The following is a 20,534-nucleotide window of genomic DNA, read 5'->3' as shown; positions in this document are numbered from 1 at the left end:
CACAAGAAAGTTTAAACCTGTGTGTATATACTTAAAATATCATAAAAAAAATCATGTCTTTTTCAGGACTTCTGAATCCAACCATGTAGTATGGAATGTTTTTGAGATGTGGTTTTGGTCGATGGATGTTAATGAAGGACCTGTAGTACAAAGTATATCACTGAATTTAGCTCTTTGTCTAAGTGTATTATTGAATACTTTGCTTTGAGCTCAGTTCATTGTTATGCAAATCATTCTTTGTGAAATAAAGATTTGACAGAAAACTCTCATGTACAAGGATTTGTCAAAGTAGTATCACCTCTATTTACAATGTAAGTATTAGGGAGATAAAAGCATTCTATATTGATTTGAACCAAATATATTATAAAAAAAAAGAACAAATTTACCCGAGAATGCTACTACCACTACTAGCAATATGATGCTAGGTTGTTTTAATACATCTGTACTAGCTGCCTACTGATGACTCGGTTCTGAGTGTAAATGGTCCTTTAACTATGCAGGGAAAAATTATAAGGCATATCTAGGCTTATCAATTTCTTAAACAATATTTCATCGTACATGTTTGAAATTTTTAAACAACCACAGAAATTTTTGCAGTTGAAATACATGTATGTATCCTGTCGTCGTCTTCCCAAGACGGATGGTTTCCAGATAATAACTTCAGTATAAGTAAAAAGGAAGCCTTAAAATTATAACATACTGTGGATTCATTTATTTTTTTAGTGGATTAAAGAAAGTTTGCATTTTCGTGGATATTTAATTTCGTGGTTTTGCCGAAGTCTGCATACAAGCCTTTAGAAAATTTGTTAATCGTTGAACATTTAATTTCGTGGTAAGACTCTAGCCACAAAAGCCACGAAAATTGGTATCCAAAGAATAATAATGCATCCACAGTAATATTTATAATCATAAAAGGAAGCCTGGGATTGTTTTGGGGGGTTATATATATAGTCCCTAAGGTTTAGGAATAAGGGTTCCAAAGGTGACCAAAACAAGCATTAATCTAGTGTCCGTACAAAAAGTTGTGTATAAGTATTTCAATTGTTCTGAAATTGTACCATAATATTGAATACCATAAGTAGAAGGTTGAGGTCTGTTTTGTGGGTTATGGGTCAAACAGTCTAGGAATTAAGGGTCAAAAACAAACATTTTTGTAGATTCCAGACAATAAATTTGAGTTATTTCTTTGTCCAGAATGGTTGTTGAATTACCTAAAACCAATGCTTTATGAAATCTTCTTTAAAAATTGGAGTTGAGATTTCTCTGTCCATAATAGTAGTTGAATCAACTTAAAATAATGCTATACATGTATATACACTATACACTGAATGCAAAATTCACTTTACTACCAACTGATAAATTTAAGCAGTCTTTAATAGCCATTCAGTGATTACAAGCACTTTGATTATCATTCTAGGGTTATGCCCTTTCACAAATGGAAAAATTTCTCAAGTTTGTCTCAACTAAATTTAGTGAAATGTGTATATACTGCTTATTACCTCTAAACTCAGTTTAAGTTCAATTTTTGGCAGCTTCACTTTATGTACCTTTATAACGTCATATGCTAGCGGGGGCATCATCACCATGACTGTATGCCATTTATATTTTAATACTTAATGTTTTATTAAAATGAGTAGTTGAATAATTGTTGTTGCAAACTCCATTAGAAATTTGATTTGAGATCATTTTTATACCACCACAAAAATTGAAAACTTTTTGGTTGTACATTTGTATCACGTTGGCGTCATCGTCTTCATCCAAAGACATTTGGTTTTAGCACTCTAACTTAAGTAAAAGTCAATAGAAATATATGAAATTTAGACACAAGGTTTATGACCATGAAAGGAAGGCTGGGATTGATTTTGGGTATTTTGGTCTCAACAGTTTAGGAAAAAGGGCCCAAAATTAGCATTGTTCTTGGTTTTTGCTCTATAACTCAAGTATTAGTATCACTTATATTTGTATCCATATAACAAAACAAAAAATGAAAAGGAATAATTTTGCAATACCTTTTGAGTACTAAATAGCTTTTTAGGTATTTAGACATATTTTAAGACTTATTAAGTAGATGTTGATGATATCTGCTTGACATGCTTCAAATTCGATCAAATTACTTTTGGAGCAGTTATGAGTCTTTGAAGCATGCTCACAAAGGTTCTTTTGGTGAAATCATTTTTATTTTTGTCAAAATTTGTCTTTGCTTCGACCAGCTTTGGAGGAGATATAAAGAATTGATATAAATCAGCACAGAGGTTTACTTCCGATCTTATTTAGCCCCAATAATCATGTCAGACTTAAGCCATTGTCATTACTTAAAACCAATAAATGTATTCTAATCTGAGGAAGAAATTCGGCATTTTAATTTTTTTTTTACTAATGATACTGACGATCCACCACAAAGTAATGTAAATAGAACCATACCAATAGTAAGCAAATACATATAAAAAAAGATGAGGTATGATTGCCAATGAGACAATTCTCCACAAGAGACCAAATGTATCCAAAACCAAAGATGTAGAACATGTTCTATCATAATCATTTGGTAACTTATGTAATTACTGTCTCCCCATGTCTGTATTGAACATAAAAAAATATCAAATAAATAACACTCCTAATGCTCAGATCGGTTGTCACCGTGCAACACAGTTATTAACACCATATAGGAAAAACATAGAACTTTATTGTCATAAGACACTGTCAAACATCCAAACACACTATCCACACTCATCTGTGTCCACACTTGTATAATATACAATAAAACTATCTCATCAGACATATTACGTGTGTCTAACTAGTTCACATATATGCACTAGCTCAGTAGTCAGCACTTCTGTGTTCTCATGTTCATAATTATAAATTAACTGTTTATAAAGCTTTGAATTTTTGAAATACTAAGGCATTTCTACCTCAAAAAATAGATTATCTTAGCTGTACCTGGCCAACATTTAAGGAATTTTGATCCTCAATGCTCTCCTCCTGCCTTTGTAATATTTTTTTTTATTCGAGCGTCTTTTGAAGAGGAAACGCACGTCTGACGCGAATATAAAATTGCAATTCTGGTATCTATGATGAGTTTATATGCAAAGCTAAACCAATATTTAAAAAAAAACCCAATATAAACTTTTTTGTTAACTCACTTTGTATTGTTCAATTGTTTGAAGGTAAAAACACAGTTTTAGAATAATATTTGATTCAATTTGCCTAATTAAATTCGTATTACATGGTATTATAAATTTAAAAGTTCTTATTCCCCTCGTTGATCGGTTGTTGCTTACTCTGAGTTCAGAAACAAGTATGTCGTGTTTATGTCCCGGACCATATGACTATTTGGACCATACGCGTATGGTCACCACCGTACGAGAATATACTCATATGGTCCAACCATACGCATGGTCCGACCGTGTGCGTATGGTCGAGATAATCAACAAGTTTACAGTTAACACTTAAAAACTATACATTAGGTATGACCCTTCTAGTTGCCATGTCATTAAAGAGAAGATATCAAAGGTCATTATATAATATTATATGATAAAAAAATTAACTAAATACAAATAAGCAGTTTAATGCATATAATATAACTGAATAGTCACACCAATAGTAAAAACCTTAAATACCAATAGTTATTACCGATTTGTTGAAACGAGTGAATGGCTATATGTCGAATTGTGAAGACATTTTAAAATTTCTTAATAAACTGTTATGGAATGTCCCAAGACCACGGTATCACTGTACGCTTTTTACTGCAGCCCTGTAGTCAGCACTTCTGTGTTGACTTGCGTTATCATTGATATGTTCATAGGATGAAAAAAATTGTCCTGGATTTTTTTTAGCTGTAATCTCTGTCCTGCCTTTTTATTTTTCACCCTGTTCGGTCCTGCCTTTTTTTTTAGTTTACCTGACTTGTTTTTACCTAAATTGTCGTCCTGACTTTTTTTTTGCAAGTGTCTCATCCTGCCTTTTTTTTTTTACTCAAAACTCCTGTCCTGCCTATTTTTTTTCAAATTTCATCCTAAAGAACTTCTTGATAATTTAAAATCTCGGTCTTTTCTGAAATTCTTTCTAACAAAGCTATTGTATATTCAACCCTGTATACTACCATTCCCCATGTGCAATTATAGTTTTAAAAATACTTTGAACGACATAATTTATGTTTCTTTATGTGTGAGGTTTACATTCTGACGTCAAACACACGACTCTACACAAGAGTTGATGTGCATGCAGTCATAGGACCGTTGTCACTGTGATAATAGACTTTTTTTTTTTAAATTGTCTTGAGTCAGGCCATTGAAGGCTATTAAGCCTTGGAGCTATTATCTAAATCAAAACCCATTAACCATTGACAATAAACTAGAAAATTAGAGACAATTATTTAATTATCTAGTTTTTACATTTTCCAGCCAATTAGAACTCATTGCCATTTACACTTTATATGTGAATAGACTTGACTATACACAAATGTTTAAGCATTCATTAGTAGATTGTAATAAAAAGATACATAACAAATACAAACACAAACAAAGAATATATTTAAAAAAACAATAAACCTGACGATAATAACAAATCAACAACTTTTATAGGAATTATATGAATGTGCAAATGATATTTTGAGTTTGTTGAGTGCATTAGTAGAGGATTGAGATTCGAAAGTTTCAATTACAACGGTAATTCCTCTGTTAACTTGTGTGTCTTCATTTCATAGGAATTGTATGAAAGTTTCATTAATATCAAATATCTCAATATGTTGTTACAATTCCGTTTCGGGAAATCTATTGTTTTATTCACAAATTTAGTATGTTGTTTTGGTTTCCATATTCATCGGATAGATATGTTAGAAAAAATGTACATAAATCTATCAGTTTAAATAGCTCTACTTAGCATGCTTAGAAAATGAGAACCAATAGCGAGGGGCGAAATAAGTCGCCAAAGATGTATGTTTCCTCAAAATACACTATATCTATGAATATCTATCGAAGTTTTATTAAATCTTTTCCAAGAAACAATTTCAGATTTCCACTCCGGAGATACAAAGTGTCTTGAAGATTTACATTTTTCTTCTTTAGTTTTCGGTCGATGAGTATCAGCTAGTCGGAAGAACGTACCGTTGTTCACACATGGAGCTGTAATAAATTTACGGATTGGTGGAGTAGGTGGACGAATCGTAACTGTATATGTTGGTCTAGGGGTTTTATTCCTGAAATAGAAAAGTACAGAATAAATCTATCATTTATGATATACCTACATGTCATGTCTGCATGTATGTGTGGATATTATTTGGTCGCAGATTTAATACTGTACTCTGATTCCAGTAATGACTCGACAGTAAAATTGACCGGACGCACGAACAAGAATATCCCCGTTCTCACAAAAAGCTTTTCATTGCAGAGCAACGCATTCGAAGCACCTGAGATCACCATCGGTTCTTAGCTGGTTTCATGTTGCTCAATCTTATGCTTTCTATATTGTGTTTTGTGAACTGTTGTTTGTATTTTCATCGTTTTGTCTAATACTATATATAGTATTAAATATTCTCGCCCTTTAGTATCTGGTGAATAATTGTTTTATTCTCCATATCATACCCCATCTCATCATTTTGTAGACACAACTTTGAAAATATAGATTAAGTAATATGCTAATCTACTTAGACGATTTATGTCTTTTCTTATCGGTTTTGTTAACAACGGCCTACTAGCATTTACTGACATGCCAGCTTCATACTCCAATTAAACTGATTGAAAGATTATGTCTTCATCATATATAAATCAAGTGCAACCCCTCTCGTTAAGGGTTAAGGAGCTTGCAATCATAAATTTATGAAAGGAACATAACCTGTATGATGGCAACAACTGGTTTAGCATACATGTGTTATTTTCGATGCAAAGACCTTATGAGTGAATCACTATTAATACCAAAATATGCCAATTTTAATGACAACAGTATCGTAACTATATCCAATCTTATTCTATATAAAGGTTTTGTAAGATATTGATATGAATGCCGACATTTCTGTGCTTTTTAAAGAATATCACCATTAAAGATTGGCTGTGAAATACAGATAGTATAACTGTACCGCTGATAAAATTTAGTAAAAGGTTTTGTAAGAAAGGAGTTCTTAGGTGTAGAAAGATATAGCAAAAAGACCGTACTCCAATATAATTCCATAAAAATAACGAAATATATCGTTGTCAACAAACGGGACGAGTGCAAAACAACTACCATATTCCTGACTTAGAACTGGTATTTTTAAAAGAAAAATGTTAAGCCTGGTTTTATAGTTAGATAAACCTCCCAATTGTATGACTTTGTATGACTCGTAAACACCTGTTTACTACTGGTGCCTTTATTTTAAAGGCCTTTTAATGTACCAAATATTTATACATCTCTGTCTTTCAATGTTGAGCTATTTGAGCGTTTTTGAAAAGTGTCAATCCAGATTATCGCTTCGAATGCACTAAATGTATATAAAAAAGTAAAATCACAAAAATACTGAACTCCTAGGAAAATTCCAAACGGAAAACCCAAATCAAATGGCAAAATTAAAGGATAAAACACATCAAACGAATGGACAACAACTGTCAAATTCCTGGTACAGACCATTTTCAAATGTAAAAAATGGGGATTTGAACCTGGTTTTATAGGCTAAAGCTATCACTTGTATGACAGTCGCATCAAATTCCATTATATTTCCACATGTGGAGCAGGATCTGCTTACCCTTCAGGAGCACCTGAGATCATCCCTAGTTTTTGGTGGGGTTCGTGTTGTTTATTCTTTAGTTTTCTATGTTGTGTTGTGTGTACTATTGTTTTTCTGTTTGTCTTTTTCATTTTTAACCTTGGCGTTGTCAGTTTGTTTTAGATTATGAGTTTGACTGTCCCTTTGGTATCTTTCGTCCCTCTTTTTTCAACGATGCATGAAAATCCCATTACATAATAGAATCATAATAGGTAAAATTGTCAAAATAAGGATACAGCAGTCATCATCGTGTTCAATTAGAACAAAAACAAACAAATGTATAACAAAAAACACAAAAGTACATCTATCAAATTTAACAACAACATTCATTGCTTACTTATATATGTATCTTAAATCAAGCCATAAAGAAGTCTTGTGACTGTATGGCAAGATTCACATCAACTCAAATGTAGACTCGCATGTTTGACGTCAGAATGAAAACGTCACACAGGAAGTGATATAAAATAATTTTGTTGTTCAAAGTATTTTCAAAATTTTAATTATAATCATTTCCTTACAAATCTATCTTAAAGGATGATTCACGCAACGAATTGGTAGTCTTTAATTATTCATATCGAATCAGCACTTTATAAGCAAAGAAGAGACATACGAAACACAGATGGTCCGAGTACACAGTTATCGTCCTTTGACACAATTTTTTATTTCCTATAGCTTCAATATGCATTTTTAGATGTAAATATGTGCTACGGCCTAAATTGACCCTAAATTATTTTTAGTCATACTTGGCCTAAGACCCTTTTAAACTAATATGATATGTTATTTGTAAGTTTTCTTTCCATTTAAAGTACATTAAGTACATATGTAAGGATCATTTATAATCAAAAAGCTTCACAAATTTAAAAAAGCTGGAAAATATTACATCTTCATGTAAGGCTCCCCTTCATTGGAAAACCTCCATTTTTAGGCACAGGCTCATATAAATTTGACTTTTGAAAAATTATGCTAAGTCTGATATATAAAATGAGTACTCTATTGCTTTAAATACATGATGTTTTATATATTAAGGCATTGTAAAAGTATTTTTTTGCAATATTTTAATTTTAAAAGCCCCAAATGTTGATAGTTGAAATTTCTCAATTTTAACGTCCAAATTTAACACGTAAAGTTGAATATAGAATTAATCATAGTGTCTATAATATATATCCTATTGCTATGAAACTTTGTAAGCAGTCTTATAATATATTAGGCTTGTGTCATACCAAGTTTTATAAAGATTGGTCAACTTTTTCTATCCTATTAGGTCCGAGTACACAGTTATCGTCCTTTGATTAGTTGTTAATGTGGACAGTGTGTTACTTGCCAATTTTTGTTATACCCCTTCCAAATTTAATTCTCCATGTTTTATGCCTCATATAGCAAGTTGGGGGGTGAAATGACACTGTAAAAAAATTTGGGTCATAAATATTTAGGTAAAGTAGTGATTAGGTCCAGCTGAAAAAGGTAAAAAATTAGCACTTCGGAAGCTGTCAAAAGATTTCAAGACCCCCTTAACACAAAATTGTCCATATTTTGAGTTAGAGCTGATGAAGTTTTCTATAATTTTGATATAATTTGTCCCAAAAGTAGTACAACACACTGTTAAAATGTTATTGAGAAAGCGCAGGTGGGATTTTTTTTATTTACATTTATTGTCTAAAAGAAATGCACTACGAAATAACTGTGTACTCGGACCAGATGTTCATTCGATACAACTTTCAAAGTACAGTACTGCGGATTCATTATTATTCGTTGGATACCAATTTTCGTGGGTTTCGTGGATACAGGTGAACCACGAATTCAAATGTTCTACGAATAACATATTTTAAATAGGCTTTGTATACATAGATTGGCAAAACCACGAAATCAAATATCCACGAATATGAACGTTTTCAGCAATCAACGAAAATTGATGCCCACGAAAATAAATGAATCCACAGTATTTGACGCAATTATACAACAAACTTGCACAGCAGTAACATTTCAATCAAGGAATTGCTTATGCAGATCTATACACAATGTCTTGATTCAATCAAGTTATAATCTATTTATATATATTATCATTAGCACAAATCAACTATACTTTATAACAACATAAATATATGGCAGTTTACTTTATAAAATAGAAGGTCAATATATCTTCTGATTTGGTGCGTATGGTGTAATTAACAAATAACATGTTGATATATAAGTTGACAGATGGAGTCAGATTAAAAAGTATCAAACGTGTTTCCGCACTTTGGTCGAATTGTTGACCCTTTGACATTTTCTCCAATTCCATTCTCAATTTTATTTTATTAGATACTAACAAAATTAAAACATCAAAACCTAAAATTCGGATAACGATATCACGCTTTACAATGGATAAGGTTTCGGATTTTCAAATATTTTGAGCTAGAACATCACCCAAGGGGATATCAATTATCACAATGCGCATAGTATGAGTAAAATTGGCACCGAAAGTGAAATGTTCATATACTCATAGTTATAACTCTATACAAACCTCTTTGAAACCTCTGCACTCCACTGACGTTCGAAACTCTTTCTTTTATCTGCTGCTCTCCTTTTATCTTCGTCTGACATCCAGTAATGCGGATCTGCACTTTTACAGTGTACTCGTCTGTTATCCACTTGGTGTCTTAGCAACGAAATAGGAAATTGACGAACGGATAGTCTTTCCCCTAATTTCTCATTCCCACGTGCATTGACCCAAGCTTGTCTGACTTCAGAAGTTCCTTGAAAAAGTAATGACATGTTAATTAAATAGGAATGACTATTACTGTAAACCACGTCATCAGTTTTTCGACAAATCAAGGCTTTATTTGCAATCCAATTAATCCCGGCACCAACTAAAGTTATAAAAACAGCAAGCGCTGATCTTAAGAAACATTCCCCCAAACAACATGTATATTATCTGCGATAGCATTATAACTATTGGTAAAAAAATTGTACGTTATAATTTGCGTCTTATCTAGTTTGTTACAGGTAATATAAATCTTCTGTGTTGATTATTGCTGTCGAAAAGTAAGAATTTAGACGATTTTTACAAGGGCTCCTTGGCAAAGTGTGAATAACTATTTATATCCTATTTTTATTATGCTATTGTCGAAGCATCCAACCTATCGTGTAAATAAAAGAAAATATTTCATGTGACCACACAAGACGAAGCACTTTAAACAATAATGAAACTGACAGCAATGAAAAATATGAAAAGAATTCTTTTCTCTATTTAAGATTTACTTTATTTAAAGATTTTTACATCTTTTTTGTTACAAAAATACATGAAATAAGATCGGTTTAATTTCGAACAGCGGTATACTACTGTTGCCTTTATTACTCATACATTGTGTATGTTGAAGGAAATGCTGATAACATATTGCCATCATTAATTGAAACACCACCGGAATCAAAATGAATAACCGTGTTATGCCGTATTGCTTTTGCCCATTGTTGAATGTAGTACTGTAACTTCTATTTAATTTTGTTATCATCTGGTCGAGAGTTGTGTCAATCAAATATCATTTTAAAATTTTTATTATGTGTATCTAAAAGGCTATATCCTTCATCCTTGCGATACAATTTTTATTTAGGAATTACTTTTCTACACATTTAAAGAAACATATATATTTTCAAAAGGAGATTGATTGACACGAGGCATTATTTAACCACTATAGAGCAAAAATTCTCAAATTCTGCAATCAATTCAAACTAATGTATGTATACATGTAAGGTAACAATTATTAAACTCTGACAGTTTTTTTTTATCGAATTTTCGCTCAGATTGATTTAATCATCAGTTAAATGTTTGTTTCCTTGGTCATAGAATAAGACAACAGTTTAGAAAAGGAACATTGGAATATTACTAAAATGGCAAATCATGTTAAAACATAAGACATCACAATGACAATAAATGGCCATCTTATAAATGAGTTTTTAGTAAAATGCAGAAGTAGTAAAAAAACAATGCCTTTAAACCAAAAAAAAATACTTTACTCGCTTCAAAGCAAAATATTTGTTTCAATAAGGCCTTGACTCATATCTTAATATATATATGAAGTTCTCACAATAAGAATATACTAGCCAATTATAAGCATTTGAATTTGATTAAGTATACAGACATAGGACATAACGCTGACAAAACGTTACAATACAAATAAAAGCTAAATGGTTTATGAACAATGGTAATCATTCAAATGAATAGCTCTAAAAAGCAACAGGACAAACTCGCCTTACCTCTTTTGGCTGAGAAGGATTCTGAAATTTTCGGCAAATTCAATTGTGAAAATATAATGCACAGTTGATGTGTTTTAATATTCACTAATAAAATTTAAAAAAAAACCAATAATGGTCAATTTGCGCAATGCAATATAATTTGTTGGGTGTATGCATGAATTTTTATTGTTTATGTGCGAAATATTTTTCCCAAACCTTTTAGATCTAGAATTATCTTCTTTTTTATAATCTATGCTACTTGAAGACAATAACCTCTAATTCATAAACATACTAAAGTTGCAAATATTTATTTCATTGTATTTGGTTCATACGTTTATATGATATTTTACTTACTGTACTGCCTGTCATATTTTAGAGGTAACGGGAATGGTTTCATTCCTTCCGGAATATGAAATCCGAATGGTGTAGATGTAGGTCTACAAGACATTCCTGAAATGTCAAAATTTACAAATATCATACTGTAAACAAGTAATTATATATCCAAGTTACAATAGTAGAATCTATGTATATAAAAAAAGGGAAAAGAGAATAACTTCGGGACCTTACTAACAAACGATAACTTCTGCAACTTTAAAAATTAATGTAGTATGTTTTATGATACATGTATATTGTTTACGCACACCAACAAAGAATGCTTGTCTAAGTACAAAGCTATAGCTGATGAAAATAGGTCTTTATGTTGATAATATCGTAGATAGCACATATATTCCCTGTCGTATCTTTATATAATATGATGCGTATACATTAATATAAGTTTGAAGTCTCGGGAAAACATTAAATGTAACAGTAAATAAAGAAAGAACAAATTGTCAAACGGACATGCTAGTTGTTAGATCCACTACCCCATCGTTGTCATGTGGCATAGCGATAAAATGTTAGTTAAATAATTTGATAAAACACGAACACCTAATTGGTATACTTACATTTTGTACGTAACAAAGTTAACAGCGTGTTTACAACCTTCCAAATATCAACTTTATTCCGATTCTATCGAGGGGGTTGGGGTTCATGGAAAGTCGGTAAGAAGGTAAAAAGTAGGTAATTATAAGTAATTAATATAAAAAAAAGTTACAAATGGATGTTGATGTTTATATCTAATTATCATTTTAATTTTAGTTGTCATAAATGTAATATTTTGATATATAAATTTCCCTTAAAACTATAAGACCCCCAACGCTAACATACATTTAAAATATGAACAATATTTACAATTGATATAAAGATAACTGCAATATGATAGATAGTCTAGTCCAGTTTAAAAGAATACACATGATTGTTTTAGAGATAATATTTTGTATGGTTTATTATTGTTGGTTCCCCATTACACTATTACATTAAAATTATATAAAAATGTACAAATAAAACCAGGTCATTTGTCAGAAACCAATATCAATAAGTTTTAAATTGAGTAACGGATTTCGTTGGAATTTATAAATGTTGATATTAACATTGCAAAATCTATTCAAAAACAATAATGTTAAGGTGGTAAATTTGTAAACAAACCATATTGGAATAGTTTAGCTTGTGACAAATTACAACATTCTATTTTTAATGAATCACGACACTGAATCAAAGGAATAGAACCATATTTCACTGTATCACTTGGAGCTCTATATAACTTGAATTTCATACTTCAATTTGATAAAATAAAAACACTCTATCAACAGAAAGGGACTAACAGAATCTCAGAACAGAATGATCGGCTAGTAAAATCATTGATAATTACACACAGCCTGTATATATAATGGTAAATAAGACTAACAAAACGACTCAAAATTGAGTTGAGATATACTTAGCTGGTTTGAATAATTTCCATTTTTTAAAACGAAAATAGAACATTCTTTGCCAACATTTAAGTGCGTAAGTTGTAGAAAAATTAAAACTATTACAATGACAAAGTTACTGCCGAAGTGCAAGGTATTATATTTTTATTACAATGAGGTGTGAACACCATTACAAAACCCATGTGTGTAATATGGCTGTGAGAAAGAAGTTTAATCACAAAGATACTGAATTCTGAGGCTTAAAATTCAAAACAGAAAGTCCACATTCAAATGACTAAACCAAAAGTCCAAACACTACATAAGACTTAATTACAACTGTCATATTTCTGAACCTATTCCTAATGATACACCTAATACCTAATTTGTTCTAGAAGGAGACCCATAACGTACTAAAGGTTAAATGTTTCATCGATGTTTAAAAATTGAGGTAAATTACATGTTCTATTAGAGTTTAGCTTATTTTCAAACTCACGAATAATGCATGTCTTTATGAATGAATATTATTTAGCATTGTTAATCATATATCCAGTCTATAATGCTTCTACAAATAGTAATATATAAAAATAAGGAGACGTGGTATGATTGCAAATTCAATTATATATTAAAGGCCCGACATAATAAATATGAAACAATTCAATAGTAAACACTACAAGTCTTATTGATAACACAGCAATTTACAAGACACAAATATGACAGCCACGAACAAACGACAGACGATCTCTGAGTTCCTCACTTTGTACTGGCGCATACCAAATGTTTGTGAGCGCTAAATCCTCCCCTAATCTGGGACAGTGGTATAACAGCACAACATAAGAACAAAATATAAAACAGTTCAATTTATCAGATTGATACCAATAAAAAAACAGCAAACACAAACACAGACCGGACGTGGCAGAGTAATGCATTGTAACAGTCACAACGGTGAAATGTTGGGACATACGGGGAAGTTTATTTTTTTTGATTATCTATCACTTTGGCAAAAATATTTTTGATATCTTGTAAGCCAACAAAGTCAGATTTGCCAATTCTGGAATTGCAAATTTGTCCCGCACAGTGCTGTATCATTTCATCCCTTATCACTAAAAACAAAAAACGACACTAAATGTGGATCTGAGAGTACTCGCAGTAACAGAAAGCGATTCCAAAGCCAATAACAACTATAATAAAAAGATTCTGTGACCTCAGTTTGCCGAGTGGTCTAACTAAAATTGAGAATGGAAATGGGGAATTTACCAAAGAGACAACAACCCGACCATAGAGCAGACAACAGCAGAAGGTCATCAACAGGTCTAAGGCCTGTCAACTCTGTGGATGCGAGTAATAATCGCGTTAGTGGCAATGTACGTTCGATTCGATCTTGAATGCAAGGGTTGTCTGTTTTCCTTTTGAAGGTTGGACTCCCCCCCCTAGTACGCAGGTTATTTTTACCAATAAAAGTTGACCGTCCTGGTGTAACCAAGGTCAATGGAAACAAGCTAGAATGCGACGACTTTTGGCATTGTCAATTTATTTGAAACTGTCAAGGTATTGACAAACTTTACGAAACAGTATTATACAATCAAAACCCAAACTGTTATGATAGAATTAAAACAGAAATGACACATTCATAACGATAAGGATAAATTAAAAATTCGTCAAATATGATTTGAGTTTTACAAGAACAATTTTTTTTCTTTTTTTTTTCTAATTTATAAAAAAATAAAATAATGGGATCATGTATCAAGAATGTTAAGGAATATGTATAAAATTAAGCTTACTGTGCTTGTGTTGCTTTCCTTTAACTTTTATCCAGCCATAGTGTAATCTGAAATATGAAATTATATAATGATAATAAGAATTATCTTGAACCTATTTATGTACGTGCGATATATTCCCACCGAATGATTGAATATTTTTCGTAATTTATATTCCAAATTGTTTTAAACAATATGTTGAATATCAAATTCACAGCTATGTTTTTCTAATGTAAACAATAAATACTATCGAACAAAAAGAACTATGTAGACCTTTTAATTGTTTTGATTTCAACATGACATTTAATCCAAATGTCTTCTTTCTTTATCAATGGATTTACACAAATGTATGTTATAAGACACTTCCTACCCCTAGCTGAATTTAAATATTATAAATATAGTCAAATCCCAAAATTTATAATTTGAATCTGTTTACGTTTAAAATATAAGATCCACTATGAACCTTAAAATTTATTTAGAAAGTCATATACATGTAGTTATTGTTTTCAAAGAAGGTGCAGTATATAATGTTTTCTATCTGAGATCTTCTTAGATCTGTGAACACCGCCAAATTTCTAAAATATATGCCAATATGAAAGAAAAAAATTAAGTGATTTTTTTTGTAAGTTGTTGGTGGCTTTAAACTAGCTATCAGTAACTGCCACATAGTACTCTCATAGGCTGTAATTAGTGTCGTTGTGTTGTTGGGATGTACAAGTACCCGACCACGTCCACTTGTATTTGTATTTTTATCCATCTGATGAGTAAAGCCTTTTTCAACTGATTTTTATAGTTCTTTCCTATGTTGTGCTGTTACACCACTGTCACAGTGTTACATATTTGTTTTTTTTTGTACATAAATAAGGCTGTTAGTTTTCTCGTTTGAATTGTTTTACGTTGTCATTTCGGGGCCTTTTATAGCCGACTACATGTATGTGGTATGGGCTTTGCTCATTATTTAAGACCGTACGGTGTCCAATAGTTTTTAATTTCTGTGTCATTTGGTCTCTTGTGGAGAGTTGTTTCATTGGCAATCATACCACATCTTCTTTTTAATATGATGTAGGAAACATATACTCAACATGGGGGAACGTATCCAACATGGGGGGACTGTCACATTATCATGTTTTCTTTTCATTTTCTGCATTTATATAAAGTGTTGACACACACAAGAAATACCGCTTCTAAGTAAGTACAATGATGGAAATATCAAATACTTCCAACTTCAATAGTAAAATTGATTATCTGAAGGAAATCTTTATGCAACAATTTATATCTTAAAAAACTTAAGCTTTGGCAATTTCGAGAATTTTTTTATAAATTTTCTGGATAGTTCTCTCAATTAGTATTTTCAGTACACGGATTTCACAGTGACATATAACAAATAGCTCAACCTTGTATTTTTAATCAAAGGTTGGTTTCGTATGAACCAAGTGAATAACTGCAGGTTGTACTTATTGTATAGAAAAAACAAATATTTCCATAAAATATAAAAGAAACACTCATGAACCTTGATACAATATTTAAAAACCATTTACAATTTATAGAATGACTGACTATTATAGATTGAATATAGCTAATCTAATTACAATTTTCTTTTAAATTGACACGAAACAAACAAATTTTAAGGGCATTTCACACAAAAGTATTGATTTAGATTGACATTCAATTTGAAAAAGTTGGTTCAAGTTTAATCGATGTGTTTAAGATGTTATGTGAACCGTACTTGAGATTGGTTTCTTATACAATTAACTGATTGAAATTTACAAATATTTTATAAAAAGATTTTATCAAATCGACCATTTTACATTTTAATTGTTAAATGTTATTTGATCGAGATCATTGGTTGTATCATTACCATAACATCATAAAACATGTAGACAGTCGCGTGCGGGTCTTGGAGACCCGTATATAGGAACATGAATATACTATTACTCGACCAAGACCAAGGTCTGTGACCTGCTGATAAAGTTCAAATGGTAAAAGGAGGGGTCACTGATAAATGGAGGGTTCAAATGAGCGAAGAATATATTAAACATCGATCTTATTTCCGCCATAACAAAAAAACAAACACATTATATTTTAAAGCTGACCAAAGACTCCGATTTATAATTTAGAAAAACTTCATGGTTTGACTTTTTCTTTTGTAAACTTCCCATTCGTTGCATTGGGTAGGAAAACTCAATGTTATGACTTTAACGTAATGAAATATCTTTAAATCAATGAGATTTCACAATCAAAAAGTGTGCGCATATAGAGGTATTAGCAAGAACGATTTTGTTAATTTCATCACTCAGGAATATCTAAGGGGCCGTTACGGCTATGTTGGTCAGTTCACTTTCTATGTGTCTTATCTATCTGAAATATTGTTTTCCTGCTTGATTTAACATGCACAAAAATGAATAGTTATTTATGATTTTACATTTGTTGATAGATCTCAAGGGTTCACTTTATTATAGAAGTATAGTTATCTGGATATCTTATAAGCGACATACAAAGTCATGTCAAAGAGAGTCAACTGTTTAAGTATTCAGAATGTTCAAACATTAGGAATATTGGCAAAACAACCGATGCCTCGTTATAGAGTTCATCTCCCTCTTCACAATTTAAAGAAAACTTTCACCCTTCTATTTCATTATGCATGAAATATATGTCACTGGAAGTAAGACGATACGCATGAAATATGTGCCACTGGACGTAGGACAATATGCATGAAATATGTGCCACTGGACGTAAGACAATATGCATGAAATATGTGCCACTGGACGTAGGACAATATGCATGAAATATGTGGCACTGGAAGTAAGACAATATGCATGAAATATCTTCCACTTGACGTAAGACAATATGCACGAAGTATCTTCCACTGGACGTAAGACTGTATTTATATGTCCTGATGTTTTTTGTACCTCGGTATGATTTATAACCTTTTCTCATTTCAAATAATGGCCTTCTTATTTAAGAATAACAGTCCATTAAATCTAAAATAAAAGACCGATAATTGACTTATTTTGTCTTTGTTTTAACCGAAATATTTGATTTCGAATTTTGCACATTGCAAACACCAAAGAGAGATTCAAAATTGAGAAGTCTGAGTGTGACAAACCAAATCATGGTAAAAACGACACAAGACAAATATCAGTTTACAAAATACTACATGCAAAACTTTTATTTATGTGTAACACGAACCCCATAAAAAATCCGGGGGATACTAGGTGCTCCGGAAGGGTACCACTATTCCCGATCGGCTACACATGATTCACATAAGGAATCCATGTTGTTGTCCATGGTAGCTATACATTCTTTGTGAAGTGGAAAGCTGTGTGAGAATGCAAAACTTGAAATAGGTACCCTGTTTATACGAAAATCAACAAATTGATTCACTGCATTGTTTATAGATATAGGAAGATGTGGTGTGAGTGCCAATGAGACAACTCTCGATCCAAGTAACAATTAAAAAAGTAAACCATTATAGGTCAAGGTACGGTCTTCAGCACGGAGCATTTGTTCACACCGAACAGCAAGATTTAAAGGGCCCAAAAATTACTAGTGTAAAACCATTCAAACGAGAATGATTGTCTGATTGATAGTTACACTTAGTACAAAACGTATCTGTTTTAAAGTAACACATAGGTCAATTTAATGCCTTTTTAGATAAAATTTAGACCATGGCAACTTGCGTCCATAAATTCTTGGTGAAAATTTTGCAATATTTGAGATTCTTTAAAAAGTTTAAACTTCGCTGTAACTTATTCATTATTAATGATTTATGTTAAAAAAAGCCATTTCAGGCGAATAGAAGCTATAGACTAGCGAACATCATCCTTTACAAATTAAGATTATGAAAATACTCACTACATGTCGTATATCTTTTATCTGTCCTTCTTCTACTACTATTATAATCAGCCTTTCAAATATCAAATTAGCATAAATGATCAAGTTTTGCACTGCATATTCATTGCAAGATGTAACGTTATGTGTAGTTCAAATCAAAAGCCAGTGAAATAGAAACGTTAACTAGTATTTTCTAAACACTTAGATATATTTCTTTTAAGAAATAAATTCGATATAATCTTTTACAAACAATAAAACCAGATAAAGCTTGAAATGTCAACTTTTATGTCAGATAGGTATAAAGTTTCTATTCACAATTTCAAATGTTTAAAGATTTTTTCGGTTTATTGAGTTTAATTTATTTGTGCATACTTAAATAAAACAGTAGTTTTAATTTAAATATATATCATCGATTTTATATTTCACAATCAAATTTATAATTGAAGTTTTTGTCGTTGGTTACAATGCCTCGTTTTCGTAACAAATAGTTCCCTTTGTAAAGATTATGGAAACGAAATTGTAACAACTGTTATTTCGAGTGTTATTCTGAAGATAATCATCATGAATGTAGTAAATTAACTGAAAAGCAGCAAACAAATTTATTTCTCAAAAAAAAAAAAAAAAAAAAAAAAAAAAAAAAAAAAAAAAAAAGGATTACAAAAGAGAAACGAAAGATGCCGAAGTATAAAAAAGAAGATGTGGTATGATTGCCAATGAGATAACTATCCACAAAAGACCAAAATGACACAAACATTAACAACTATAGGTCAGCGTAAAAAGGACATTTTAAATAATTAGTCGAAAATAAACTAACATACCACGGCTAAAAAAGTAAAAGAGATACAGACAATAGTCCACAAGTCCAACATAAAAAACTTAAAGACTAGAGCAACAAAAAACCCACAAAAAACTTGGGATGATCTCAAGTGGTCTAGGAGCAGTTCTTGTTCTAACCGTTGTGTTGCTCCTGTAATTCGCCGTTTCAGAATCTAATGCATCCTGGGTAATATTTTCGAAAGCGTACACCACATCGTTTTGATTGGTTTAAAACGTTATAAACAATGGAAATTCAACCAATGACGTAACGTTATTTTCACTTTGGGGTACGAACAATGAAATTACCCATGATGCTCTAGATTCTGAAACGGCCAATTACAAACCCGATGATAAGTCTTATTCAGAAGGTGACATTTGTGAAAAGAGGACAGGATTGTAGTAACGGCATCAGAACATATCCGTTGTTATCTCTGAAACGGATATTCCATAATAGTCAACTAACTAGTGATGGCGCCCGTAAAACGTACGACGGGATGATATCAACTTCACCACGTGGAACTTTTGGTTTCATAGCTTCTTTGTGAACAGCAATTTCTCTATCGAGAAAATCATGATAGATTAACCAAACCAAACTGGTCGCCACGAAATAGCCTAAATGTGATTCTTAAACGTGGCGTTAAGGGCATACGATACAGTCGTGATCCCGTATTGAAATTTGAAATTATGATAACAATTTTATATAGGCTATTTTTTACCTGATTAGATTAAATCTGTAGTAAAACATATACCTTCATGTGCTACTTTTTGATTGAAATGAGGTCGAAATTTGTCAGATATTTGCTCAAAACTATGATTTCTGGACGTATTTTTCCTTTCGACAGAAATACATAATTTTCTGTGTTCTAAAAGATAACAAACTAGTTTTTGTTAAATCATTTGTTATTTTCTGTTTTATATAAATGTCCTATAAATTTATGCATTTATTTTTACAAATAACTCATATTCATCAAATGTTCATTAATGTAGAAAAAACGTATTTGTTTTAACTATATATCTATCAAATTAAAAAAAAAAAATGCACTATTTACTTTTTCATGAAAATTGGTAAAAATAACCATCATACATAATCAAACCAAATTTCACTGAAAAAAAATAAGGGTCACAGTTAAGTTTGAATGATTAAAATCAGTCAAAAAATGCATCTTTTCACGTGTTGTCACAGTTTGACGTCGCGAAAATATAATTTGCTGTGTTCTAAAAGATAAACACAAGCTAGTTTTTGTTAAATCATTTGTTATTTTCTGTTTTATATAAATGTCCTATAAATTTATGCATTTATTTTTACAAATAATTCATATTCATCAAATGTTCATTAATGTAGAAAAAACGTATTTTTTTAAACTATATATCTATCAAATTAAAAAAAAATGCACTATTGACTTTTTC

At 31.3% G+C, this 20,534-nt stretch overlaps 1 protein-coding gene across 2 annotated transcripts; it reads right to left on the bottom strand.

Annotated features, from left to right (window-relative positions):
- Window positions 1–4,507: 4,507 nt before the first annotated feature.
- On the bottom strand, window positions 4,508–18,592 carry LOC134713860 (uncharacterized). 2 transcript variants are annotated; one of them, XM_063575142.1, is made up of 6 exons: window positions 18,333–18,592; window positions 14,502–14,548; window positions 11,294–11,389; window positions 10,961–10,981; window positions 9,231–9,462; window positions 4,508–5,191 (listed from the first exon to the last, which is right to left on the bottom strand). In XM_063575142.1, the coding sequence occupies exons 3-6, from the start codon at window positions 11,385–11,387 to the stop codon at window positions 4,939–4,941; spliced, it is 600 nt and encodes a 199-aa protein (XP_063431212.1). In that variant the 5' UTR covers window positions 11,388–11,389; window positions 14,502–14,548; window positions 18,333–18,592; the 3' UTR covers window positions 4,508–4,938. The 2 variants fall into 2 exon arrangements, with proteins under 2 accessions (XP_063431212.1, XP_063431213.1); XM_063575143.1 differs by lacking the exons at window positions 10,961–10,981; window positions 18,333–18,592 and having other exon boundaries at window positions 14,502–14,644.
- Window positions 18,593–20,534: the final 1,942 nt, after the last annotated feature.

This window comes from Mytilus trossulus, chromosome 4 (assembly GCF_036588685.1).
Source record: "Mytilus trossulus isolate FHL-02 chromosome 4, PNRI_Mtr1.1.1.hap1, whole genome shotgun sequence".
In the NCBI taxonomy this organism is placed as follows: Eukaryota; Metazoa; Mollusca; class Bivalvia; order Mytilida; family Mytilidae; genus Mytilus; species Mytilus trossulus.
The sequence above is the reverse complement of the archived record's forward strand: the minus strand, read 5'-3'. Positions and strand labels throughout refer to the sequence as shown.

Excerpts from the sequence above, each read along its gene's own strand:
- LOC134713860 (XM_063575142.1), bottom strand. The coding sequence starts at position 11,387 with ATGTCTTGTAGACCTACATCTACACCATTCGGATTTCATATTCCGGAA. Across the intron at positions 10,982-11,293 it reads AAAATATGACAGGCAGTACA|AATCCTTCTCAGCCAAAAGA; the intron begins GTAAGTAAAATA and ends CGAAAATTTCAG. Across the intron at positions 9,463-10,960 it reads ATCCTTCTCAGCCAAAAGAG|GAACTTCTGAAGTCAGACAA; the intron begins GTAAGGCGAGTT and ends TACTTTTTCAAG.